At 47.8% G+C, this 27005-nt stretch overlaps 1 protein-coding gene across 4 annotated transcripts in view; it reads right to left on the minus strand.

Moving 5' to 3' along the window:
- Positions 1-27005, minus strand: part of PHIP (PHIP subunit of CUL4-Ring ligase complex) — a 1862070-nt gene that overhangs the window by 1422302 nt on the left and 412763 nt on the right. For all 4 annotated transcript variants that reach the window (XM_085610989.1, XM_085610988.1, XM_085610991.1 and 1 more), the window contains exon 15: positions 13271-13405. In XM_085610989.1, coding sequence (XP_085467115.1) covers positions 13271-13405 — 135 coding nt within the window. The remainder of the gene's footprint in view (positions 1-13270; positions 13406-27005) is intronic.

A 27005-nucleotide genomic window follows, 5' to 3' on the forward strand; every position in this document is an offset into this window, starting at 1 on the left:
TACAGAGTCCACAGTCCCCCAGGGGCTGATAGAGGTTAAAGTTAGGTATGACCTTACTCTCTAAAGTGGTAGCTTGGTCGAGCAGTAAGGCAGTATCAGAGGACAGTGTAAAGCATTTGTTGTACACACTCAGTCAGCAAATGGTCTCACACACTCAATAACTGAACTCTAGGCCAATGGTTTATATATATAAAATATATGCTTGTTTTATTTTTAGAACCACAAAGGGAATAAAAATATACTTTCTCAGAATGAGAGGTTGAATATAAATACTTTTGCAATAAGCAATGGATTTTTGTAAATAGTCACAGTTGGTTGCAATAAACAATCCTATTTCCTAAACATAACAATGCATTGAACTCAATGGTAAATTCAGGTTATTTGTAATAAATTACTTTTCAGATTACTTTTGGAATTCCAGGTCTGGTTCCTAGATCCAGCCCTGGGACAATATTCAGAATCAAGTGGTGAAAGTCGACTTAATTACTGTACTGATTTTTAAATAATATTTAGCTATTTCAAAAGTTGACACTTAGAAAATATTTCAAAGAAAACATTCAATGGATCTCTATGGCAAGAAATTCAAGTTGCAGGTAGAGTACTTTATCGTTACTTTTGTAATCCAGGTCTGGGTACCTAGACTCAGCACTGGGGTCTTTATCAGAAACAGGTAAGTAATTACGTTTGCAGAAATGGTACGATTTTAAAAGAATATTTCAAGATTGCAGAAATCAACACTTAGAAGAAATTTCACAGAAAAGCAGTCAATGGTTTCCTATGGGAGAAAATTGGGTTACTGGTAAGTATAGATGCGAGTATTCTTCCGAGCTAGGGCTGGGCACCAAGATCCAGCACTGTGAGCCCACCTGAGAACAGGTGAGCTTTTGCGTTTTTGTCGCTCGGCTGATTTTTAGTGAATATTTGAAGATTTGAAAAGTCCACACAGACGAAATTTCAAGAAAAAGCCAGGCAATGTTACCCTATGTAGAAAATAGAGTTAGCGGTTTTCAGGTAAGTTCTCGACTGGCAAAGGTGGGGTTCTGGGCATAGACTCAGGGGCCCCCAAGGTCAGATAGGCACAGTTAGTTCACCCTCAGCGGCTCTAGGGCAGCCGGGTGCAGAGAGAGTTAGGCCCAATGTTAGCCTATGAGGAATAGGGGGGCCTGGTTTGGTGGCTGCTGACTAGCGGGCCACGCGGCTGTGGGAGCTGGGCTCCTGGTCACTAACTCAGGGCAAGTGGGGAAGTAGGCTAGTGTAGAGATTGCACTGCCAGGGCCACTCGGGCGGCTGGGTGCAGGGTGCTTTTGAGCCGTCGGGCGCTCAATGGAAATCAATGGGAATGTTCCGGGTAGGAAAAAGGCTGCAAGCTCGGGGGCGAGGATGCTTCAGGTGCCACCACCACTTCGAGAGGTAAGTTGGGTAGTTGTAGGTTAGGTGGGTACCCCAGGATTGGGCACAGGGGTCCGCAGGGCGCCGCGTGCAGGGGTGCCTTTTGGTGTCGGGAATCTTACCCTCTGATGATCGCGGTTGGGGGGGGCACAGGCTTCAGGCTGCAGGCTTCTTCCTGAATGTCTAGGGGGGTCCTTGGGTGCCGGACTCGGGGTCACAGTCGCCGTGGGGTCGTCCTCAGGGTCTTTGTCCACTCCTGCACTGACCAGGCTTGGCTGGTGCAGAGTGTGCTGGGTTCGCGGTTCCGGGCTGCTGCCAGGGGTTAGAAATAAGTTTCTGAGTAGAGCCTCTACTCATGGGAGTCCCAGGGGCTTAGAGCCAAAAGGTAGCCAGGTCCTCCGGGGTTTGGGGAGGTTGCTGGCCACGAGAGATGCCGCGCTGGTGCAGGTCCGGGAGTCGACAGGCCGGTAGGGCTGGGGCCAAAGCAGTTGGTGTCTTCTTCCCTTTTTAGCAGCTGCAGGGCAGGTCTTTGTTCTTCTTGCTCTTCTTGTAGTTTTTCGAATCTGGAATCTGGAGAAGGAAGGTTCAGGGTCCCCCTAAATACTAGATTTAGGGGCGTTATAGGTAGGTGAAGGCCAGGGACCAATGGGTCCTTGTCCTGGGGTGGGTACACCCCCTATCCTGCCTCTCTCCTGTGGGAGGGGGGCAGTAGCCTAATCCTGATAGGGTAGGGCCTCCCATCTTCAAGATGGCGAGAGCCCGGAGATGTGTTTCACCTCGCCTTCCCCACCTGAGGGGTGGGGTGGGCAGGCTGGCACATCCCCTGTCCTTGTATGGGGTTTCCGGCCAAGATTCCCGCCAGAGTGGGGGGTTGCAGTGGCCTGGGGAAACTCCAAATGGCGGCATGCCTTTGAAGCTTCCCTTTGCTCATCCTGGGGGAGGAGATTTCTCACCTCACCCAGGATGTGCATTGTTGCAGGCCCGGGAGAGCAGGGGCTCTCCCACCCAGGGGTCCAGCAACGTGTCTGCTGTGTGGCAGCCTGGGCAGCCTCAGAGCAGACGTGGATTGTAGGTCAGCTGTAAGGGGGCATCTCTAAGATGCCCTCTGGGGTGCTTAGTACATTAAATCCCACACTGGCATCAGTGTGGGTTTAATGTGCTGAGAAGTTTGATACCAAACTTCCCAGTCTTCAGTGTTGCCATTATGGTGCTGTGGAGCTCGTGTTTGACGAGCTCTCAGCACCATGTACTCTTAAATGGCAGCACTGCACTTATAGTGCCGAGGAATGGACCCGGGTTCTGTAGGGGCACAGGGCTCCTGCTCCTGTGCCCGCACCATAGGCGTAAGGCACCCAGCTAGAGGGGTGACTGACATACGCCTTGGCAGTGTAGGTGATGGGCATGGCACACAGAGATGTGTGCCATGTCGACTCTTTGTTTTGTCCTGCACCCAGACACTCAGCCTGCAAAGGCAGTATGTGTGTGTAAGGGTACAGGGCCTCTAAGGGTGGCATAACGAGTGCTGCAGCCCCTAGAGGCCTTCCCTGGCCACAAGGCCCTGGGTACCTAGGGTACCATTTACCAGGGGCTGACATGTGGCTAGGGTTTGCCAATTTGGAGTTTGTGTGTTTTAAGGAAGGAACATAGGCCCTGGGCACCTGATTGGCAGGAGTCCAGGGTACACTTAATCAAAGTACATTCAGCAATTTAGCAAAAAGTGGGGGCATACCATGCAAGAAAGATGGCACTTTCTCACAACGTGTACACCTCTTCAAAGTATTCTGCAAAGACCAGCGCCATGTCCTCCCCAGTATTATACGCATCTCCCAGTTTGTCACCTAGTTCTGCTACTCAATTTCTACCATTTCCTTCTCTAGTCTGTCCCATTGCAACCTTTTTCCCTTGTTGCTGCCACCTATGCAGGCTTGGATATGTCCCCTTATAACTGACTGAAATGCCTCCCACAGGATGCAGGCCGAGTTGACCGTACCCTTGTTCTCCTGGAAATAGAGTTGTGTCCGTTCCCTAACTTTGTCGGTATCTTCCTTGCTTTTTAAGAACCACAAATTTAGTCTGGGTGGTAGAATATTGGTTTGTGTTGGCCCCCGCACCATCACCTCCACTGGAAAATGGTCTGAGATACCCCGTGGACCAATTCGGGTATTACAGAACCATGCTTCACCACCCCTATGTTTTAAGACGTGATGTAAGTGAGAGTAACTACGGTGTGCTGCGGTGTAAAAGGTGCATTGGCGTGTTCCAGGGTTATGTAGCCGCCAGAACTCCACCAAGCCCAAAGCCTTCACAAACACTCAAAGTGGCTCTACTCCTCTCTCTCTACTGCCACAGTTTCCCTATCTTGCCCTGGGTCAATAGTAGAGTCCATGCCACCTCCCAACATCAGTAGCCCAGGTGGGAGATCGACCAGTAAGTTCCCCAGTGCTGTGAACACCTCTGTCTGTATGGCTGGTGGTATGTAACTTGAGACAACATTAACAGACTGTCCCTCCCATTTCCCCGTAAGGTCCACAGACCTTCCCAGGGGGTTGTGCCAAATCTTCCCCACTAACAGTGGGAGACCAGTAATTACGAGTATTCCCACTCCTCTTGATCCGATTGTGTAGCCGGCGTGGTCGACTAGCTTGTATCCGTACCTGTCTGGTGCTTGATATCTATTGCCCTTCAGGTGGGTTTCTTGAAGCAGCACCACGTCTGGGGAGTGTCTATGTAAGTACTGTAGTACAATCATGCGTTTAATATGATTCCCCAAACCAGTTCCTTATGGTCTGAGAGAGGTGTGACCACTGAGAAGACTGTGCCCCTCGCCTGTTTTTGTAGATAGTACATGGCTGACATATTTTCTGTCCGGACTAAGATAAACTTGTGGGATAGATGAGGAAAGAGCACTTTTAGAACTAGGAAGACCACTCGAAGTTCCGAGTACGTGATGTGTAGAGACTAATGTCTGGCATCCCACAAAGCTTGTATTGTCAAGTGTTGTAGGTGTGGCCCCAATCAGTCTCCGGAGTGTCTGTGGTTAGAGTGATGTGAGGCACAGAGTCCAAGAAAGTCCATCCTTTCGAAAGATTGTTGGAATTCCACCATTGCAGAGAACGGAGAGTGTGGCGGTCTATGAACACTAGATCCTCGAGGTGACCCTGTCAATGTGACCACTGGTGAGACATATATTGCTGAAGTGGGTGCATATGTAGTCTTGCGTTGGAAACTATTGCAATGTAAGACGCCATTATTCCTAGTAGATACATAACAGTCCGAACTGTGTTTTCTTCAGTTGAAATTGAGGTAGAAGAGGATTGCTCTTAAGTATGTTTGAAGTTGAAGCGGTTGAAGGTGAGATTTGGGGGCACTGACGGTGCACCTTAATTTGTGGAGCAAATCCACTGTCAACTAAAAATGTTGTTGACATTGCTGGTGGGTGCTGGCTTCGATGAGCTAATCAACCAGATATGGAAATATGTGAAAGTCTTCTCACCGTAGATGTGCTGCGACTACTGCCAAGCACTTTGTGAACACTCGAGGTGCCGTAGTGACGTCAAATGTAAGAACTTTGAAATTGTAGCGTTTTTCTGCTGTGACAAACCAGAGGCATTTGCGGTGAGCAGGATGAATGGGTATTTAGACCTTTAGGTCTAAAGTGGCCATAAAGTCGCCCTGTTGTAGAAGTGGAATGTCAACCTGTAGAGTGACCATTTGAAAGAGTTCTGAAAGAATTTAGCAGTTGAGAGGTCTGAGGTCTAAGATTGATCTTAGGGACCTGTTATTTTTTTCAATGAGAAAGTATATGGAATATAATCCTGTGCCTTGTTGTTGAAGAGGGACTGCTTCTATAGCCCCTTTGAGAAAAAGGGCTTTGACCTCTTGTTTGAGACGTGTTAGGTGATCTTGTGATAGCCTGCAAGTGTGAGGTGGGATGTTGGGTGGTGTGGTAATGAGCTCCAGTCAGTAGCCAAGTTGGATAATGGCTAGTACCCATCGATCTGCTGTGATTGACTCCCAGACCGGGTGAAACAATTTTAGTCTTCCCTCTGACAGGTGTTGTGTGGTGACGGAGAAGGAGTGGGTAGTCACTGCTTTGCAGTAGAGGTTGCTCCACATGCAGCTGCAGCTCTGCCTCTTCCCTTATTGGTACCGCCTCTGAAAGAGCCCCTAAAAATGCCTTTACCATAGGAGATTTGGCCCTGCTTTTGCTGAGAAGTGGAGGCATCTGTTGAACTGGATTTGTATCCACCCCTGTAGTTAGAGCAGTGAAAGGAACCTCCAAGTTAAGGCTCCCATAGCTTTAGCAGTGTCCATGTCTTTTGTCATTTTGTTTAATATGGTGTACACCTGTGGGCTAAAAAGAGGTTCTTTGTCAAATGGAATGTTGAGAACTGCCTGCTGGACCTCTTGTTTAAAACCAGAAAATGTGAGTGATACCCTTGCGCCTGTATCCGAGGCATCTAATGCACATCTAATCAAATTGTCTTTGTGGGTAGATGAAAGAGTATCAAAAAGGAAGTCTTGATCTAAAGACTCCTTGTACAGCTCAAACCCATAAGTAGCTGCCCTCGCAATAACTTTCTGGCAAGCACTAGCATCTTCAGGAGGGGAAGGGCGGGCTACTTCCAGATCTGTATCATATATGTAACAGGGATCAGGATCCCCTAATGGTTCTCCTAACCCCTTTGTGTGACCTTGGTGACCCTGGAGGCGTAGCATCAAGAGGGTCGTGCTGTGGAGATGAAGGAGTAGAGGAAAGGTATGGTGGAGGCGGTGGTGATGATGGGGGAGGTGCAGGACAATAAGTAGGGCTGGTAGCCTTGTCCTTTGTCCTCTTTTTGAGCGGTACTGGCACATCCAATTTATCCTCAAAAGCCAACAGCTTCTTAGGTGGGGAGAGGCAATAATTCGACCAGTGCTTACTTGAAGATGGATTTTTCAATGTTTCATGCTCATTTTTCAAGGATTGGCTTGACAGGAGACATGGAAACTAAAGAATGCTCTGAGGTTTTCGTGTTAGTTTTTTTTTTAGGGATCGAGGTTTCGGAAGATGAGGAATTTTTTTGGGTCACACCGAGAGAGCTATGGTCAGTTGCCGATTCAGTCCCGAAGGCGGGGTTGAGACCGATGAATCTGATTGATCAGAGGAAGTCAAAACCAAGGATTTAATCTTGGCAAACTTTCTGGTGTCCGGCCCGAAGGTGGGGCATCCAAAATATTTTTGGGGATCCGACCATGGCCAGGAGGCAGTGGGGAACCGGCGACCTCTAATAATGGATAGACGAGATTTGAAAGTCTTTTTGGGTGGTGGAGCAGAGTCTGGGTCAAGAGCACTCACCTGCTGCCAGAGTGACAGGGTGCACTGCAATTCCTCCTCCACGTCAGCGCCGGAAATTTCCTCGACAGCATGCTGTTCCTGGGCATGCTCTTCTACGAAAATGTCGAGAAGGTGGTCTTCAGTGAGATGAGATTTTCAGCCGACGCTCCCTTTGATCCTTTTTCAAACTAAAAGACTTGCACGTGTCGTAGTCAGCCTCACGGTGATCGGCCAAAAGTCAAAGATTGCACACCAGATGTTGGTAAGTGTGCGGATATTTGGTGCAACACTGCAAGCAAAATTGAAAACGTGTCTGTTCCATCAGAAACACATCTTCAGCACAGACCGTGTACATGGAAGGGTAGGTATGAGATGGGCGGCGCCCTGAATGGTGTCCTAACTGACTAAATTTGAAACGGCGCAATAATGGAAAAGCGCGATTGAGATTACCATACAGGTGAAGACCGGATAAACCGAAGACTCATACCAAACAGAGATGAACACGGAGGAGAGGCACACACGTCTGAACCAAACGGCAGAGAGAAAACAAAGGAGTCGATGCCCATGAGCAATATTACCGAGAGGCGGAAACCCTATCTCGTGATTTGAAATAATTCTTTGAAAAAAAACACAAGTTGAACAACTCCAAACCCAACACTAGATTGCAGGAGTATGGAGAGCATGTGTATACACACCCACACGCCATCAAACACCTCCCTTCTTCAGTACATATGGCATTGCTATGGTGTTGGCTGTTTTCATTGCTACTGTTTTCTAGGATAACAGAGAAAAGCTTTTAAACAGGAATGACAGCTCTCAGCTCAGGAATATTTACATGTGTCCCGAATCTATTGGGAAAATTGGCCTTTGTGCAGGTTCCCCAACTCTAAAAGGAGGTCAATTACTCTTGCATCCATTTTATGTATCGAGGATTTCCAAAAGTTACGTTAATCACATAAAACTGACATATGAGAATAAGTTACTTACCTGTAACTGTACCAGTATTGCAGCTTTCATAGTTTAACATGCTTGAATCATATTAAGCAGTTTTAGTTTTCTAACATCTCAGTAATTGTTTAAAAAGAGACCAAACACAGGTTTGAACCAATCAGGCTGCCCTGCTCTCTACAACAAATCCTGTGAGAAGCTCCAGTCCCTCAGATTTTCTAAGCACAAGTGTAGGAGATACGCCCAGAAAAAAGAGAGAGAAAGCGGAGTTTCTCCGAGGAGGAGGGTAGGTCGCATGTGAATCTATGAAAGATTCCAATACTAGAGAACTACAGTTACAGGTAAGTAACGTCTTTTCTTACTCCAGTATTAGAACGTTCATAGAATCACATGCTTGAATCCGATTAAAAAGCACATTGTTTACTTTTTTTTATGTTGCGCATGAATCCATAGATCTATTACATCTGTAAAACAGATACAAAGCTATGAACCAATACCTATATAAATATAAAGAAATACAAATACATGTAATAGGAAGAGAGTAGAAAGAAAAAATGTGCATAGCCAGAAAAAAGGATAGAGGGTTGAAGAAGAAAGCTCATCGTCCCTGGAAAAGATGTGGCACTACTGCCTGACCCACTGCTGTTTCGTTGCAAACTTCAGAATCCAAGCAGGAATGCCTGGTGAAGGTGTGTGCATTCTTCTAAGTAGCTGCACGGAAGATGTATTGGATTGGCACACCAGCAAACCGTGCAGTAGAGGTTGAAGCAGTTCTGGTAGAGAGTGTGTGTACAAATGGCTAACGGCTTCTCTGCTGCATGATGGCACTAGCAAATGGTGCTGGAAATCCACAAGCAATGCTCTGTAAAGAGGACAACCCTTTTGCGGTGCACTGTAGGCCACAAAGAGTTGATTAGAATTGCAAGAGGACTAGTCTTTTGCAAACACAACTTCAAGCATCTCTTGACATTCAATGAATGAAGGGCTCTCTCCGCTGCAGTCGCAGGATCTGGAAAGAATGTCTTAAGGATGAGCAGTTAATTTAAATGAAAGTCTGAAGGGACTTTAGGGATGAACTTAGGGCTCGGCCGGAGGCCACTATCATTCCTGAATTGCAGGAAAGATTCATGAATTGCAGGAAAGGTTCCTGAATGGTTAGAGCTTGAATTCTGCTCACTCGCCTGGCAGATGTCAATGCTACGAGTAGATCTACCTTCCAGGAAACTAATTTCAGATCCGCTCTGTGAATGGGGTCGAATGGGTGCTTCATGAGCTGAGACAGGACAATGTTGAGCTGCCAGAGCAGTGGAGGAGGTCTGACTGATGGAAAGACCTTAAATAGTCCCTTGAGGAATTGCTTAACCACTCTAGATGACCATAATGAAAGTAAGGTAGATCTCCTGAAGCAGGAAATTTGCTACGCGGACCTTGATGGAGGTGTAAGCTAACCCTGATTGCGCCAAGTGCAGAAGATGAAGGAGAATCTCTTGAGGTGAAGAAGAGAAAGGATGCACGTTAACCTGTTGGCATCAAATGCAAAAACGCTTCTACTTCAGTCAATCGGTCTTGTTAGTACTGCCCGCAAGGGCACTGGACTGTATTTCTCTGCATTCTGACGATAGGTTCAGATGGACAAACTCATTTGAGCTCAGGAACCAAGCAGATAAATGAAGAGATTTGGGATCCGGATGCAGCACTTGGCCCGAGGACATCGTCAAGAGTAATGGAATCTGTTTAAAAAGATTGATGTTTTTCGGAGAGTAGGGGGTGTTCTGTAAACTAATGTTGGTGTGGCCAGGAGGGAGTTATGATGATCATACTGCAAGGTTTGGCTTTCATCTTAATGAGCAGCCTTAGTAGGAGTGAAATTAGAGGAAAAGAGTAGGCAGATATGCTAGACCATGCCATCGAAAATGCATTCCCCATGATCCCTGCTGGTGATTCCAGCTTACGAAGAACTGTCATTTCTTTGTTGGAGGAAGATGCTGTTGAGTGGCTTGATCCAGTTCCCATTCATGACACAACACCTTTAGCCTGCTTAGAGTGTCTGCAGTGAGGTTCTGGTTGCTGGGAAGATATTCTGCCCTTAGGGACACTTGGTTGCGGATTGCCCATTCCCAAATAAACTGGTGTGATCTTGTGCTGCCCTGTTTTTGATATAGTGCATCGTGGTGGTGTCATTCATTCGAACAAGAACCGTTGAGTTCTTTATTCTTGGAAGTAATGCTTGTAAGGCCAGATGGACCGCCTTGAGCTCCAACAAGTTGATGTGAAGGAAGCAATGTGGCTTTTGCCACTGACAAGCAGGTCTTGAAGGAAAGCTCCCCATTCATCGAGGGAGGCATCAGTAGTGATGACCAAAGGAGATGGTGGGATTAGAAAGGCGAGACATTTTCATTGAGTCCACCATGAGATTTCAGACCATGGCTGGTATGATAGTGAGTAGATCGTCTAAAAATCCCTCTGCTTGTAGCCACTGCTTTTCTGGTTCCTCTTGGAGAGGAAGCATCCTTAGCCAGCAGAATGGGACTAGAGGGAAGCAGGCAGACATCATCCCTTGGAGGGATTTGTAATGGCGAACTGAAAGACATTCTTTGTGAGAGTTCTGCTAGCGAGAATAGCTTAAATTGCCTCTCGACAGATAGACATGCTCGGTTGAGCGCTGTGTCGAGCATTGCTTCTAGGAAGGTAATAGGCTTTAAAGGATGCAAGACTGACTTTTCTGGTTTTAGAGTTAGGCCTAATTCCCTGCACAGTGTTGTGCAGGCTGCTGTGGATGCTGGAGCTGCGCACATGGACAGTGCATTGACTAACCAATCGTCCAATCACGAGAACACTTGGTGTCTGCTTTCTGTGAAAGGCTGCCAGGTAGGGTAGGACCTGGCCTGGCAGTTCGGGCTGGACTGTTCTCATGGATAGGGTAAAGACTGATTTGCATATGGCTGGGTCTAAACTGTAATGGTGTGTAAAAATCAATAGATTTAACACAGATCTGTAACGGGGGAATGTTTGATTTGTTGAGCATTCAGTCCATCACCTATTCTTTTTGCAATTGTCGCTCTAAGTGGGAAGGGTAAGCCCAGACAAGGGTCCCGTGCTCGCTACGCCACCAGATTCAAACTAGCCTGGCTGATATGGGGCGATATCCCAAAACCAGTCCCAGGATGCTTTTTTCTGGAGGGAGGACATGGCCTGGCAGTTCGGGCTGGACTTTTTCCAAGGGGAGCAGGGTCAAGACTGATTTGATTATGGCTGAGGCTAAACTGGAATGATGTGGTGTGCAACAAAATGATGGTTTTGTTCAGCATTATGTCAATCATCTGTTCTTTGTGCATTCATGACTTTAAAGCCCTCTTCCCAGATGTAACTTACAATGGGCATAGTTCTTAAGGTTTACCTAAATGGTTCCTTAAAATTGTAAAGGAAGCGGACTGATTGCGCAGAAGGCATAGGTAAGACAGAACGCTTTGCTGCTCGCTCGAATAAATTGTGGAACCCACCAATATCCTTGGGTGGAGAATCAACAGTGATTGGAGAGGGAGATGGAGTGGAAATGAAATAATCATCCCATTCTTGGTGTGGGTTGTGGATTTTACCCTCCTCATGATTGTCATTTGAAGTAGCAGGATCTTGGGGAAAAAAAGCAGTCTGTGGTGAATGGCATACAGACGTAGGCAGTAAAAGTCGAGTTTACCATAGAGTAGATTGAGGGATGGATGTAGTTGGCGCTGGTGGAGTGGCTGGTGGAGTGGCTGGCGCTGTGGGAGCAGAAGATGGAGGAAAACTCTTTCTACAGTCTGACAACAAATGCAAGTCAGTGAGGAGAGTGGAGGGCATGGTAACCATTTCCTCCTGATACTGCTGTTGATATTGGACCTGTGGGACATATTAACTCTGACCTTAATACTCCCTCCACCCCCTCAGTGGCTCTTTACATGCAGCTCCGATGGTCTGTGCGCATATCCATAAGGTCCATCATCATCAGAGGACTGTTCTTCATATAGCTGTGAGAGACGCAATGGTGGTACCTTACTAGAAGAGGTGTGCTCAAAGGTCAAATGCCTCAGGCGTCCTGTATTATTTGTTTCAGATTTTCCTTTTGTCGACGGGATTGTCCACTGCGTGGTTGGCGAAGCAGCCTATGGAGAAATGACCAACCCCATCGAAACCATGGTGGTCATCAACGGAGGTGACATCGATAATGTTGGCATAGCAAAGTCATCGATGGAGCCAGTGTCTTCGACGACGGCCATGCAGATACAACATTTAGCATCAATAGTTCAATTAGATGGCTTGTTGACAAGGATCTCATGGAATCCTGCATGGAAGGACTGTCAATAGTGCTGATTTCTTCATCGGCGACAATTAGTTAGTCGACGGTAAGTCTCTCGTCGGCGGTCTGTCAGAAGGCAGTACTGAAGAGGGCTTCTTGAACGAATATCTCACTTGAGGAAGTGGTGTAGGTGGTTCAGACGTTTTTTTGTGTGGTCTACTTGCATCACTATGTCGCTTTTTTATCTCATTTCTCCCTCTTAAGAGACCTTTAGGGGGATGAAGATGATGCCTCCCCACTTTGATCACTGGATACAGGGTCCTTGCTTGCTTTAAGCTTCTGCAGCCATAACAGCAGACGCCCCTCACCGTCTTTCAAAGTCTTATTAGAGACAGTGCAAAAAATTGCATTCTTTGGCCTTATGGTCAGGAGGAAGCCAATAAATAAAGTCTTTGTGAGGGTCATCGGTGTGAAGCAGTTTTTCTTAGAACAGGTACCACAGGCCTTGAAAAGGATCTTTCTCTCATTTTCCGACATGTCTGAGTAAAGAACAAATATAGACTCGAGATGAAGAGATTAGCAGTCTGTAACCATATGTCAGCAAGAAATGAAGGTGTTCATATGCTTCACCAGTTTTTGGAATGAAGAAGCTAGGCAGAGCTCAGTGGAGACTACATAGCATGACGGGCAGTAGAAAATCAGAGAGACTGGAGCTTCTCACAGAAGGGTTCCAGGGGGCAGGGCAACGTGATTAGTTCACACCTACATTTGGTCTCTTTTTTAACAATAACTATGATATATTAGAAAACTAAAGGCCCTAGGGCCTTTCTAGTCTATGTTCAACTTTGCATTGCTATTACAATGTGCTACGGGGCTCATCTCGACGATGGGGAATGATTCAAACATGTGCATCTATGAAAGTTCCAACACTGGAGTAGTTATAACTTTCAAAGCAACGATTGTGTGCATCAAGCAGAAAAAAAAATAGTAACAACTAAATTGGAAGAAAGTCAAACCTGACCCAAAGTGACATATGAACCACTTACAATACAATTCATGTCCAAAAAATGTTTAATTATCATTCTGATAATACATTTTCACAGCATTACATTCATAATCATGTCTACAGCAAATTGTCCACAGCATGTTCTAAAACAATTCTTACCCATGGGTCAAAACATACTAATGGTTTATGAGCTACTTTTTCTGTTTCAAAATACCTATTTTACCACACACCCACTTAAGAAACATGGAAACCAGAAATAACTACCAGTTTTATTTTTCCTTGTATTATGTTCCCAACCCCTTACTAAAGGATCATTAAAATAAGCTTCATATATTACCATATTGAAGTAGGAGCGTATTTTCACCCCTCTTGCCAAATCCCAAACAATGACATTTCCATCATGACCTGCAGAGAAGAGGAGTCTAGGATCAAAAGGATGTGATTCCAGTACGAACACCTCATCTTCATGTCCCTGAAATACATTTAAAAAACTATATTTAAACATATTTGCTGACTGAATGATCCATTCAATTCTTAACTCAACATTGACAGTTTTATAGATTGCAAAATATAGATTCAGAGCCAAAATATGAAAGTAAAACTGAACAGGCATAAATACTAAATGTAACGAACGGCTGTGCTATTATCATCAGGTACATCCTAAAGTCAGCTTAAGCCATGTCAAATTAATAGAAGGTTAAAATGTAGAGTTTCACCTCTATTACCATCAGATCTATTGGTCCTAATGTCAAAGAGGAGATTACATAGGGAGAGGAGTTGGCCCAACGGCTAGGGTGGTCAACCTCGAATCTACGGAACTGGGTTAGAGTCTCGCAATGACACTGAACATCCTGTGATTCTGGGCAAATCACTTAATCTCCCCGTGCCGAACACAATTTTTGTTTTTATGTATCCTCATGTAGCGCAACTGGTGCAATGTAAAGCGCTCCGATACCTTTGGTCAAGTACACGCTATATAAAACTCGGTAAAATAAAAAAATATATATATAACCTCCAGAAAGAGAAAAGTAAAGGGCTTGGCTATGTATCCGATTCTGTAAAGATTTATGAATAACTGAAAAATAGATCAGAAAGACATTGCACGTTTTGAGTTCTAGAGGATCAATTCCTGCAATGAATGCTAAATGGTAACCACTTCTGCATTGTACTTCGTCAGTCCGAGGGTAAGGATAAAAATATAATAACAGAACAGGGCCTAGGGACTCTCTCTATTGATAGATGGCATAGAGGTCAGGGTATTACTCCGCTGTTCCTAGGACCGTGTGTAAAGAAAATGTGCACTGGTCAACATGTTTCGCGCCTTCAGCGGGTCCCTGCTGCATAATTTGCATGCAAAGAAACCTGACTAAAGTACTTTAGGGATTAAGAGTGTTTAACTCTCTTCCTTACACCACCTTTCTCACCTTTTTGATCCTGAAGAAGCGCAAAGGGATCCACTAGGGACCCGCTGAAGGCGCGAAACATGTTGACCAGTGCACATTTTCTTTACACACGGTCCTAGGAACAGCGGAGTAATACCCCAACCTCTATGCCATCTATCAATAGAGAGAGTCCCTAGGCCCTGTTCTGTTATATTTTTATCCTTACCCTCGGACTAACGAATAAAACTACCTTTACAGTTCCGAAGGGTATTTTAAGACATAACCACCCACACCACTACCACATTCCCTTTTTCTGAGGCCCACACACCCACATGCACAACTGCGGCGTTCCTACAAAAAGATCTCTGATAAAGAGCCCTCTCGTGGGGCCCGTGGGGGACTGCAGCGCCACCCCCACGAGGAGCAACGCCCTATGATGAAGCATGACACTCGCAAGGGTGTGTGAGGGCACTACATTTCAGTAGGAGACTGAGTGACTGAGTCTTGTCTCTGAACTTTCTTACCTGTAAGGAACAGATACCACAGTGTGACTAAACGTTCATTTTTGGGAGTATTGGTTCTGGACCTAATTTTTATTCCTAACCCACTCTCAGTCCCTCCTTCTCCATTTTGTTCAGGCACAAAACTAGGACCCTGAAAGGATGTCCTTAACCCTAGAAATCAGTTAGCAGAACGGGGAGGATGGGTGGGGTAGTAAGGAATCTCTAACTAATGTTCCTTACAGCTATATCGTTACCGAAGGTAAGTACCTTGAGCATCTGAAAGAAACACGTTAGTTATAGATTACTTACTTTAGAATAGATACCCCAGCAATACCAACCCCAGTGGTGGGTCTGTGAACCAAGAAAGTACTGAAGAAAAGAATGGCCAAAGAAGCCATCTCTCCGGACTTGGCTGTCCAGAAAGAAGTATTTCGTAAACATGTGCAGTGATGCCCACGTGGCCGCTCAACAGATGTCATTTAGAGGCACCCCCTTCCTAAGGCAGTAATAGCTGCCGTCGCCCTGGTGGAATAGACGCGTAGTCCGACTGGAGGCTACTTTTTAGTCAGAGAGTAGCATACCTTAATACACAGCACGACCCTTCTTTACACCCACGTAGCCAACAAAAAGTTGATCATCCACCCGGAACTGATTTGTGCAATCCAGATAGAAAGGGAGCGCACGTTTTGGGTCCAGACAGTGGAGCCTCTCCTCTTGAAATATGCGGAAAGAAGGTGGGCAAAGTAATGGTCTGTCCGATCTGGAAGGCAGTGACGACCTTAGGAAGAAAAGACAGACGGGTCCGGAGAACCACCTTGTCCGGATGAACAGACAAGAAAGGGGGTTTTGAGGAAAGAGCTTGGAGCTCACTCACCCTTCTAGCAGAAGTGATGGCTACCAGGAAAGCAGTCTTAAGGGTTAAGAGACACAAAGGACAGTTATAAAACGGATCAAAGGGAGCGCACATTAAGTAGGTCAGCACAAGATTCAAGTCCCACTGAGGCATAACAAATGGAATTGGAGGAAAGAGATGCGATAAGCCTTTCAAGAAACGGTTAACTACCGGGGACTTGAAAAGAGAAGGCTGATCTAGCAGCCGAAAGAAGGCAGAGATGGCTGAAAGATAGCCCTTGATAGTGCCCAGAGCAGAGCCTTGCTGGGCGAAAGAGAAGGAACAAGAGTACTGAAGAGAGGGGCAGAAAGGAGATCCACAGCCTTTGCTGTGCACCATGCCACAAATCTGTTCCATCTGCAGGCGTATACCGTTCTTGTGGAGGGATGACTGGCTGCTAAGATTAAAACCAAAAACTTCGAGAGGAAGATCGAACGCTGTCAACCGACGCCGCTCAATCCCCAGGCAAGGAGGTGGAGACTGGACAGGTTCGGGTGGAGGACTGTCCCCGGTTGCTGCGACAGAAAATCCTCCCGAAGAGGCAGTCTGCTCGGAGGATCGATGGCCATGTTGAGCAGCTCAGGATACCAGACTCTTTGTGTCCAATCCGGAGCAACAAGAATGACTTGGGCCCGGTCGCACCTGATCTTCTTCAGCACTCTGTACAGAAGTGGTATAAGCGGAAAGGCGTACAACAGACCGCAACTTCACTCGCAACGAAAAGCGTCCCCAAGCGAGTGCCACGTTGGATATTCCAACGCGCCGAATTGCAGACATTGCGCGCTCTCTTCGGTGGTGAATAGATCTAACCAAGGCACTGCCCATTGTTGAAAGAGACGTTGCACCACTTCTGAGTGAAGACGCCATTCGTGATACATCATGCACCGGTGGCTGAGTTGGTCCGCCCTGGCGTTCAGAGAACCTGCCAGGTGTTGAACCACCAAGGAAATGCCCTGATGTTCCAGCCATGTCCAGAGGCGGAGGGCCTCCTGACATACGGTCCACAAGCTCACCCCGCCCTGTTTGTTGCAATACCACATGGCGGTGGTGTTGTCCATGAGCACCTACACTACTCTTCCCTGGACAGAGGGAAGGAATGCCTTCAGTGCAAGACGAATCGCCCAGAGCTCCAGAAGGCTGATGTGAAGCCAGGACTCCGCCAGAGACCACAGGCCTCTGATCTCCGCCTCTCCCATGTGGCCACCCCATCCCAGAAGGGATGCATCCGTCACCACTGTGTGTTCTGGTTGGGAAAGGGAGAGGGACCTGCCACTGACCCAATCCTGGTTTGTGAGTCACTACGTAATCTGACAGATTCCCCTGATGCTGCGACCACTGGAACTTCAGGTCCCACAGCAGATTCCGCATATGCCACCTGGCATGATTGATCAGCAGGATGCAGGAGGCCATGAGGCCCAGCAGCCTCAGGGTCATTCTGACTTAAACCAGGGACAAGGGCTGAAAGATGAGAATCATAGCCCAGACTCGCTGTTTGGGAGGATAGACCCGAAACTGCGTTGTGTCCAGAATGGCTCCGATGAATAGGAGCTTCTGAGAGGAAATCAGGTGCGACTTCGGCATATTGATGGAGAACCCCAGCTGATGCTGTAGGTCGGCCGTAGTCTGGAGGTGGGAAACAACTGCCTGGGGCGAGTCTGCCTTCAACAGCCAGTCGACGAGATAGGGGAAGACTGAAACCCCTGATCTGCGCAGATGAGCTGCGACCACCCCAATCACTTTTGTGAACACCCGAGGGGCGCTGGTAAGGCCAGAGGGGAGCAAGGTAAACCAAGTGCTCGTGGCCTACCGTGAACCGCAGTTAACGCTGGTGGGCCGGCAGGACGGTCATGTGAAATTAAGCGTCCTGCAAGTCCAACACCACCATCCAGTCTTGCGGGTCGAGGGCAAACAAGACCTGAGCAAGCATCAACATCTTGAACTTGATTGACGTCCCTGAGGTCCAAGATAGGACGCAGGCCCTTGCCCTTCTTGGGAACCGGAAAGTAGTGGAAGTAACAACCACGACCTACTTCTGGGACAAGAACGCGCTCAATGGCTCCCTTGGCCAAGAGAGCCATAACCTCCTGCTGAAGAAGGGCAAGATGATCCTCCGACATGCGGTGGTAACGAGGTGGCATGGCTGGAGGGGTAGTCTAGAAGGGGAGCGAGTAGCCCCTTCGGACTATCTGCAAAACCTAACTGTCTGAAGTGATGGTGCGCCAGTGGGGGAGCTGATGGCGAATTCTACCGCCCACTGGCATATGATGGGCCTGATAGGTCGGACAAGGAGGGTTTGGAGGCTGCTGCAGAGGGGTTGGTGGACAGGCCCAACCACTGGCCCCCTGAACCATGACGCTGGTCCCCACATCCCCGGCCACGCGAAGGTTGGGTAACTTGATGCGGCCTGTGGCCCTGGGTGGGACGTAGCGGGGCACCCCTTCCGTAGCCATGAAAGGGGCGAAAAGCAGACTGCGTCGGACGGGAGGAGAGGCCCAAGGACTTGGCCGTAGCCCAGGAGTCCTTGAAGCGCTCTAGGGCATTGTCTGCTTTGTCGCCAAAAAGCAGACGGCCATCAAAGGGCATGTCCATCAAGGTGTTCTGGACATCCCCAGAAAAGCCAGTGGACTTCAGCCAGGCGTAGTGACGGAGCGCTACCGACGTTAAAATGGCCCTGCCCAGAGAGTAGGCGGTGTCCAGCCCACGGTGGATCGTAAACTTTGCTGCATCTCTCCCAGCGGCAACAGCCTGGGAGAGCACTGCCTGGGACGCCTCCGGACACTGAGGCAGCACTCGTGCCACCGTATCCCACACTGAGTGCGAATACGGCCCAAGAGACATGCGGTGTTTACGGACCGCAGTCCTAAGCTGCCAGAAGAGAACATTTTCTTCCCAAGATGGTCCAGCTTCTTGGATTCTCTTTCCGGTGGAGCGGTAGGGAAGGCACTTTTGGAGGTGAAGGCTTGGACAACCAAGCTCTCCGGTGGGTTGTTCAGAGAGGAAAGTGGGGTCGCACGGAGCCGGGCGGTGGCGTCGGTCGATCATCCTATCCACAGGAGCCCCAGTGTTGGGCCTGGACCAGGTGCCCATAAGGACATCGGTGAGGGCCTCATTAAATGGAAGCAGAGGCTCCGAAAAGCTCGCTGCCAGTTGAAGCACCTCAGTCAGGAGGTTAGTCCTGACTGCCACCGTAGGAAGATCAAGGTTGAGAGCCTCGGCCGCCCTATGCAACAACACAGCGCATGACACTCCCTCCTCCGTAGCCACTGTAGGAGGAGACAACATGCCAAGGTCGGGTGAAGTGCAAAGACCACTGGCATTCCCCAGTTCCTCTCTCCAGTCCTGTTCAGACCCTAGCTGGTCAGTTAAAGGTTCACCTGATCCCTCCCAGTCCTCCTCATCATCATCCTCTGGGTGCCACTGTTGTTGGAAAGGGACCCCAAGAGTTAACAGGGGCATGAAAACCCCCCGGAGCCGGCATCAGTCTACACCGGAACGGTATCGTGTCCACGTCGGGAAGGAGGCTGGGGTCGACGCGGGCCGACCGGCGTCGTGCACAGTAGTGGTGCCGTTGGAAGCAGCGCCGGTGGAGGTGTAATAAGGTCAACCAGCGCCGATCCGGATCCAGGCCTGGATCCAAGAGGGGTCCTGCGGTACCTGAGCTGCCGGCAGCAAAGACCCAGTCCGCCCAACCGAGTCCGCAGGGCCCGAAGGCCGCCGGAGGGGTCGGTCTGCCCAAAGATGGCATGCATAGCCTCGTAGAACGTACGAAGCTGGGCGGGGGTTGCTCCGGGTCCGGAAAAGGGAGGGAAGCTCAGAGTCGACCATTCAGGCTCCGCGCGAAGCCGCGGGAGTGGCACCACCTGCGCGCCTCGTCGAGTCGGCCGACCGACCGACCGACGATGAAAAGGCGAAGAGCAACAATGCTTCTTCGACTTCTTATGGTTCGACTTACCCGACCCAAAGTGCGAAGACTTCGAGACGGACTGATGGTGGCTCCGCGACCGGTCCCTCAACCTCGCTCTCGACCGGGACCTTGAACTGCGCGGAGCAGACTGCCATCGTTCAAGCAGCTTTCGGGACCGCTCCAGCAAAGCCTTCGACGTCAACAACTGACAGTCGGAGCACGACTTGGAGTCGTGGTCTCGCTCCAGGCAAAAGAGGCACACGCGGTGCGGATCCGTCACTGACATCAACCGGGTACAGGAACCGCAGGCCTTAAAACCTGGCATCCCTCGTGCACCTGTGCAGAGTCGGAGATTCGAAACAAGAACTTAGTCAAAAAATTACTGAGGTACCGCTCTTCCTGGATCTGCACTGGCTGGCGCGGAAAAAGAAAGAACTGACATCAGCGCGCGAGGGGGGCGTCTAAGTAGCGTCCGTGATGTCATCCAGTCGACGCCGACCCGCGGAGCCGACCGACTCCACCTTCCGACGTACAGAGGTACTGCTGACGAAAAAACTTTTCGGATCCAGTCTGAAGCCTGAGGGTAATTCTAAGGTAAAGAATCTATAACTAACGTGTTTCTTTCAGATATGTATGTAATCCAAAATATATAACTTTATATTTCTAAATGGGACACATTTAACATAATAGTTTTAGAAGTAATTAAAGTGAGTGAATTTGTCATTTATATCCTTTTTTGAAAATGTATTACATTTAATAATTGTAGAAAATAATTAACTTGTGTAAATAATTGTAAAATTGCATTAATTTAAAGTCATTAAAAAAATAAGATTTTTTTTAACAGCATTAAGGGGTGGGTAGTGTTTTAGGGTGTATGGGATTTTTAGGATTCAGGGCAGGGTAATATTTGGGGGTACATTTTTTTTAGATTTAGGGTTCTGTAGTTTGGGTGTATTTTTTCAGGTTAGGAGTCAATAATATTTAAAAGGTAAGGGTTTTCAGAGTTCAGCGGTAGATAGTGATTTTTTTTTTTTGTGTTGTAAGGGTTTTTAGGATTCAGGTGTAGGTAGTGATTTGAGGGGTTTATGGTTAAGCCAAAGGGTAGTTCTGGAGTAATGGGCTTTCAAAGATCAGCTGTATGTAGCATTTTGGCTGCTAACGTATTTTTAGGGTTCAGAGTTGGATAGGTTTTTGAGGTGTACTGATTTTTAGGGTTCAGTGGTGGATAGTTAATTAAAGTGTTAAGGCTTTGTCTTCGGGTTCAATGGTGGGTATTTATTTGCAGTAAAGGGTTTTAAGGTACATATGAACAAGTTACTTACCTTTGGTAACGATTTATCTGGTAGAGACATGGTCTGGTCACAGATTCCTTAACTTGAAAATTCTCCCCAGGCATCAGACTGGATGCGGAAAAGTTTTGCTAGCAGTACCTCTGTGCTCGGGGGGGGGGTCGACGGCACCACATGGCTCCGTACAATGCAGGCCTCGGATATGACATCAATGGAGCCATAAAAACACATAGAAACTGGCTGTGGAAGCAGTGTGCTAAAAAAAGAGGAAAAAACGTTCCCACTACAACGTAAGAGAGGGAAAAGAAGGGTATGATAATACCAAGAAGACCCTTAGGAAAAGGCCAAAAAGTCAATGAAGCGCAAGTCATGTGCAACAGTGAGCAGAGGCGCATGAGACAGTACACAAGATAAATAACACCTAGACCCTAAACCATGAACCAGGAGGATGGGTGGGACTCCTTCCACGATATACCAAAAGAATAAGGGGGAGGGGAGCTTCACAAAAGGCTAGGAGACCAGACCAGAGGAACTGGAGGACCTTATCGCAACAGGAGTAGAAAGTAAAAAGAGGGAAACACTCCCACGCTAAAGGTCATAGAATCAGGAAGTAAGTGAACTAAAAACACCAAGAGCAGACCTCACGGTCATTCGCAGAGCAGGGAGGATGGGTGAGGCTTTATGGAATTTGTAGCTAGAGTACATCTTGACCAGATACATCGTTAGCGCAGTTAACTAACTTGTTCATCTGATAGAGACATCTAGCCGCAGATTTCTTAAACTTGTGAATTAGATACCATAGCCATAGCTATAAACTCTAGGAGGAGGGTCTGTGACTCAATCCCACAATAGGTCCAGGAGAACCAGCTGCCAGAGATTAAGATCGGCCACACCTCAGTGGTAAAGGATAAGGAAGAAAGATAGCGCTCTTTTAAAGGTGGTATCGACCACAACAAAAACGCAAGCAAGGAATATGCACCAAGAGTAAGGAGCATGTTTCCTCAGGGATAGTGGTACCAAAGTACAGACGCCAGTTGTAACCCAACCCCAAGGAAGATAGACATGCATACAATTAAACGGAAGGCTAATTGACCCCACTGGAACATGGGTACATGACCACTAGAAGGAGCAGAGGACTATGCAATGTCTACAATAGAGGACTGAGTCACCAGACTGACTAACTAGAGGATGGCATCTATCTTAGGTGAAAAAACGCAGCCACTAGAGGAGCCAAAGCAAACTGCTAAGTGTAAAGAAGAAACTAAGATATGAAGAAAAGGCGCAAATGGAATCAGTCCCAGTACAACGGAGTTAAGTCTCCACAGTTAGGTGGGAAAGAGATGCATACATAGCACAGGACACTGCCTCTGAGCTACAGCACCTGGTCCAAAGAAGAGGATCAGGGTATCCCAGCAAGGAAAAACAGTCTGGGAAAAAAAAAAAGAACGAAATCCTACACAAAATTACCTGACAACAGTCAGGATGCCATATATGAACCCCAAGCACACTAACAATGAGTACAAAAACACATGAGGCTCCTGCCCTGATAAGAGCAATAGAAGAAAGGCCATCAGAAACAAACCCCTCAACCCAAGCAGGGTAAGGCCCTAGACAAATGTGGCAGACATCAAACGACTGAGTTCTAACATGGAGAATGCTTTATTCTGTGTCCTCTCTCTTCTCTACACTTCCCTTTTTGTTTTGCCTGAAAGGGGGGACACCACACAGCTGAAAGGCCTGCTTACAAAACATATCCATGACATAAATGGACATATGAAAAAGAGGACACTGTCTTAGCAAGACCCTATGTAGGGGATGCATGCAGCAGTCTGAAAATATACAACAATGCTCAAGGCACACCGACAACGCCTCGAGTCTCAACCATAGAAAGTGGAAACAAGCATTGGCATAGCCAATAGGTCTCGCTTTTGGGACCTTATAAGTATTTAGTTATGCAGCACAATAACCCTTTAGCATCAACATCAACCGTTGCATTGCTAAATACTTACATTGACAGTATTACATGGACTTGGTTCAGTTTGTTAGGAAAAATCACTCATATGGTCACACGATGTGGAAACGTCACACCTAGCGACCCTGAAAGTATGAAATGTCACACAAGTGAACTGGTCATTTATCAACTGTGAATTGGGTTTAGCCTATGCTGTCCCTCCTAAAATAATGTTAAACTTCATCACAACTCACAATAAAAAAATGTACAAGTACGATGCTTTCCTCGGTTGACTAGGCACAACAAGGCCACAAAAAAGAAATCTCAGTAGCTCAAGAGACATAGCGAGCAGTAGGACCACCAACCAGACAAACCCACCCCACAGAGCAATCTCACAAAAGCTTAATTCCAAGCGACAAAGACAAGAACAGGACCTACACAACCTACCCTTCCTGTCTGTTCTCATTCATCTACAAAAAAAAAACCGCTACTTCGTCAACCAGAACCTCAAAATGCAGAGCTACCGCCATACGTGTAACATTCGCTTCTCTAGTCAGTGTTTGGCTGAATATGACTAACGCGCATATGGCCAATGTGGACTTAAACTTAAAGGGGCTTGAATTTTGGGGAAGAAGAGACTAGAAAAACGTTGGTGCTATTGCTAGGGACGCGGAGAATGGTGTACCAAACTACTATGTGTAAAAGGGTATGCATGGACCGAGCGTGAGATTCCTTTCAAGACGGGACTCTATTCTAATGGTAAATAGGTTTGAACAAATACGGTAGTAAGAGCTAAATACATCCAATTTCAATGAAATACAGTGTTGTACTGATGTTTACTAATGCGATGCCAGTGGGTGGCTTCCGTGCTTTGTGCAACGCTTCACATTATCTGCAACGTAGGGGTGAGCGAGCAGTGGCATCACACAACACAGATGGTCATTACCCTAACTCTCATTAAAAAAATAACATTCTACACAGTAAGTAACATACTCTGACTTTCAGTGAGCTTTTCATTGTCTCCAAGTCTTAAGTATGCATTGCTTGGCATGATTGCATTTGATGAAACCATACATTGCTGTAATATTGGGATTAGAGATCCAATTGTAAAATGGCAGGCAGATTTTTTTTTTTTTTAACATTTAAAGCAGCAGGCTCGGCTGAGTCCTTCTTTTATGTGTAACCTTTTGTGCTTTGAGTGAGAGTATAAATGTACGGATAGCACCATTCCCCGGTCTACATATTTTGTTAAGCAAGCTTGACAATACTGTATTTCCAGCAAGTAATATGCGAGACGGCTTCATAATATTATTCATGATTGGTTGTAAGTCTTTCGGGCTGGGCTGGTGACTAAGCAGCTCCGGAAAACAAAGCACAGCATGGTGCAAGGAAGCCATGGGTCACATGATGGTTTCGCAGCTCGCCAGTCCTGCTAGCTGTACACGCGCTCTCAGTTGCAGGGGAGGTGGGGTGGAGGGGGGAGGGGTTAAAGCGAGGAGAGTCACCGAGAGCGGCCATAACGAGTGTGCAAGTCAGAACTGCTAAAAAGGACAAAAATCATGGAAACAGAAAACAAGCGCGGCCGCGAAAGTGAAGGCTACTGTGCTGTGTTTCATTAGTAACATGATCCACAACAACAAGGGAGGAATGCAGCTGCCACAATGTGCGCCGCTGCTTGCTCCCGACACCAAAACGCTATGGGAGTGAACATTTAGAGAAAAGGTGGGACACAACCGCCTTTGGCCGGGGGCGGAGCTAGCCGAGCCTGCAAATGGCCACTCTGTAAGCGAGCTCCTGCGATCGCTGAGCAATCCTGCAATTATCCTGTGCATATAGCCGGTTATTTATGACAACCTCGACAGAATCTTAAATCGGAAGTTAGTGGTGACATGCTGTCCCGGCTCGGGTGAAATTATATTTCCCCAAACAGACAATAAACGGACTTCGACTGAGGAGAGAAGCGGCCCATGGGTGCGCATGCGCGTAGCCCACAACACAGGCACTGAGATCCCGGGCTGCGCGGTGATCGTGAATGCGAGACGCATTGTCTGGTGTTGGGATCCCTGAGCGTTGGGCGAATCTGGCTCCTCGACTTGCCCTGCGGTGTCTCCTGTTATCCGCCCCTTGCGTCTCGCTCCAGATCGAGGGGGCGGGAGCCGCCTGGCATGCGCCTCCGGATCAGTGCGGTCAAGGTCCCAGGCTGCGACTGCGAGGGTGTGGAGCAGAGGCCCCCGCTGTAGCTCCCAGCACCTGCTGCGGCCGCCGCACATGACAACTATTCGGACCCGGAGTGGGGAAACCCGAGCCTGCCTCTCGCCACCTGGAGGCCACCTGTGCTGCGTGGCTGACGGCGTGTGGTGGGGGACTCCCTACCCCCAGGTACGACAACTTTTCTGGGCTGATGAGCGGAGCTTCCGAGGACTGCCGGAAAAGACCTGGAGTGTGGGGTGATAACTACAGGGCATGTAACACGGAGGCGAAGACACTGCGCAGCTAAAATATTTGTTCTTCTCACTCCTGGTCTGGACCTGATCCTGCAGAGGTGAGCCGCGCATCATCTACTCTAAATGGGCCATGTGTAGCTGTACCCACCGTCTGCACAAGCATTATACCCGAGGAGGGCGCAGGGGAAGAGAACTGTGCTGTGGAGACAAAGACGGCTGCGCCGGATCTTTGAGACACGGGGAAAGCTGTCTCTCGTCATAAAAAAGGAGAGTAGTGTATGTGTTGCACTCCATCTGGCCAGACTATCATTGCCTTTCACTGCTCTTTTACAACTGTGAACTTGGATACACCTTGCCACTGCTGTGAAATATCACTGCCCGCGCTGCGCAGTGAGGACCACTGACCCACGTGCAGAAGTGAGCTGCAGACACAGTCATCTGATCAGGACATTGCCGTAATGGGGAAGCCTGACAGGAATCAGCCTAAAATCCATTTTGACCAGGCGAAGAAGTTGGCAGATCACGGAGGAGCAGACCAGGCGACCGCTCAAATGCCGGCGTCAGATGCAGGCTCCCCTGCCGTTGTGGACTTTCAATCCATGTTCACAACGATCCAGGCAACCCTGACAAACATCAATGGGAAAATTGATTCCTTGACCTACAGAGTTGATTGTATGTCTGAAAGAATGGACCGACGCACGGAGAGGATCGATATGGCAGAAAGGCGAATTTCTGATGTGGAAGAAGCGCAGCGCCAAACGGAAACTAAACAAGAAAAATTTGACAAGGTGCTCGCGGTTCTCATGGCGAGATCCGAAAGATTTGGAGGCTAGGTCCCGCCGCAACAACCTGCGCATTCTGGGAATAGCAGAATCGACGAACGCAGGCAATATGGAGCACTACATTAAAACTCTACTGGTGACACTATTTGGGCGGGAGAATTTCTCGGAGGTCTTCATCGTCGAAAGGGCGCACAGGTCCCTCGCTACGCCACCACCTCCTGGGACAAAACCACGCCCGATCATAGTTAAGCTATTAAACTATAGGGACAGGGACGCGGCCCTCAGGAAAGCCAGAGAGTTGGAGGTGCCTCACACACAATGGGATGACCATATCCATTTACCCGGATTTCACGCAACAAGTACAGGAAGCGCGGAAAAAAATCTTGGCAGTTCAGAAGAATTTATGTAACCAGCACATTCCATATGCAATGATTTATCTCCGAGTCATGGATGGCGGGAAGACTGTGATATTTGCCGATCCTAAAGACGTGCTCAAATTCATACAACACAAGGCTTATCAGGTACCGCGCAGAAGATCACCCAGGGGGGGAACTGGAGAACCAAGGGAACACCTCGGATGTTGAATAATACGAGATGCTACTATCATCTGCACACTGTTGACGCATTCCTCACAGGTCACCCTAATCTGCAGCTGGCACGGACATGGTGGTTGAGTGCAATTCACTACTTCCTGTTTTTTTTTTTTTAATGAATATGTTTGGAGAAAAACTATGTACTCATGGGGGACAGGTTTGCTGATTGTGTGGTCACCTACATCATTGACGGGACACTGCCTTGTCACTGAAACTAGCAGACTGTATTGCATAAAAATGACTCTTTGAAGCAACCCCCAGGCAACGGCATCCCTGGGGTTTCCGGCCAGCGGCTCCTGCCACTCTGTGCGAACCACAACTAAATTCTATTT

The sequence above is a fragment of the Triturus cristatus genome, chromosome 6 (assembly GCF_964204655.1).
Source record: "Triturus cristatus chromosome 6, aTriCri1.1, whole genome shotgun sequence".
Lineage (NCBI taxonomy): Eukaryota > Metazoa > Chordata > Amphibia > Caudata > Salamandridae > Triturus > Triturus cristatus.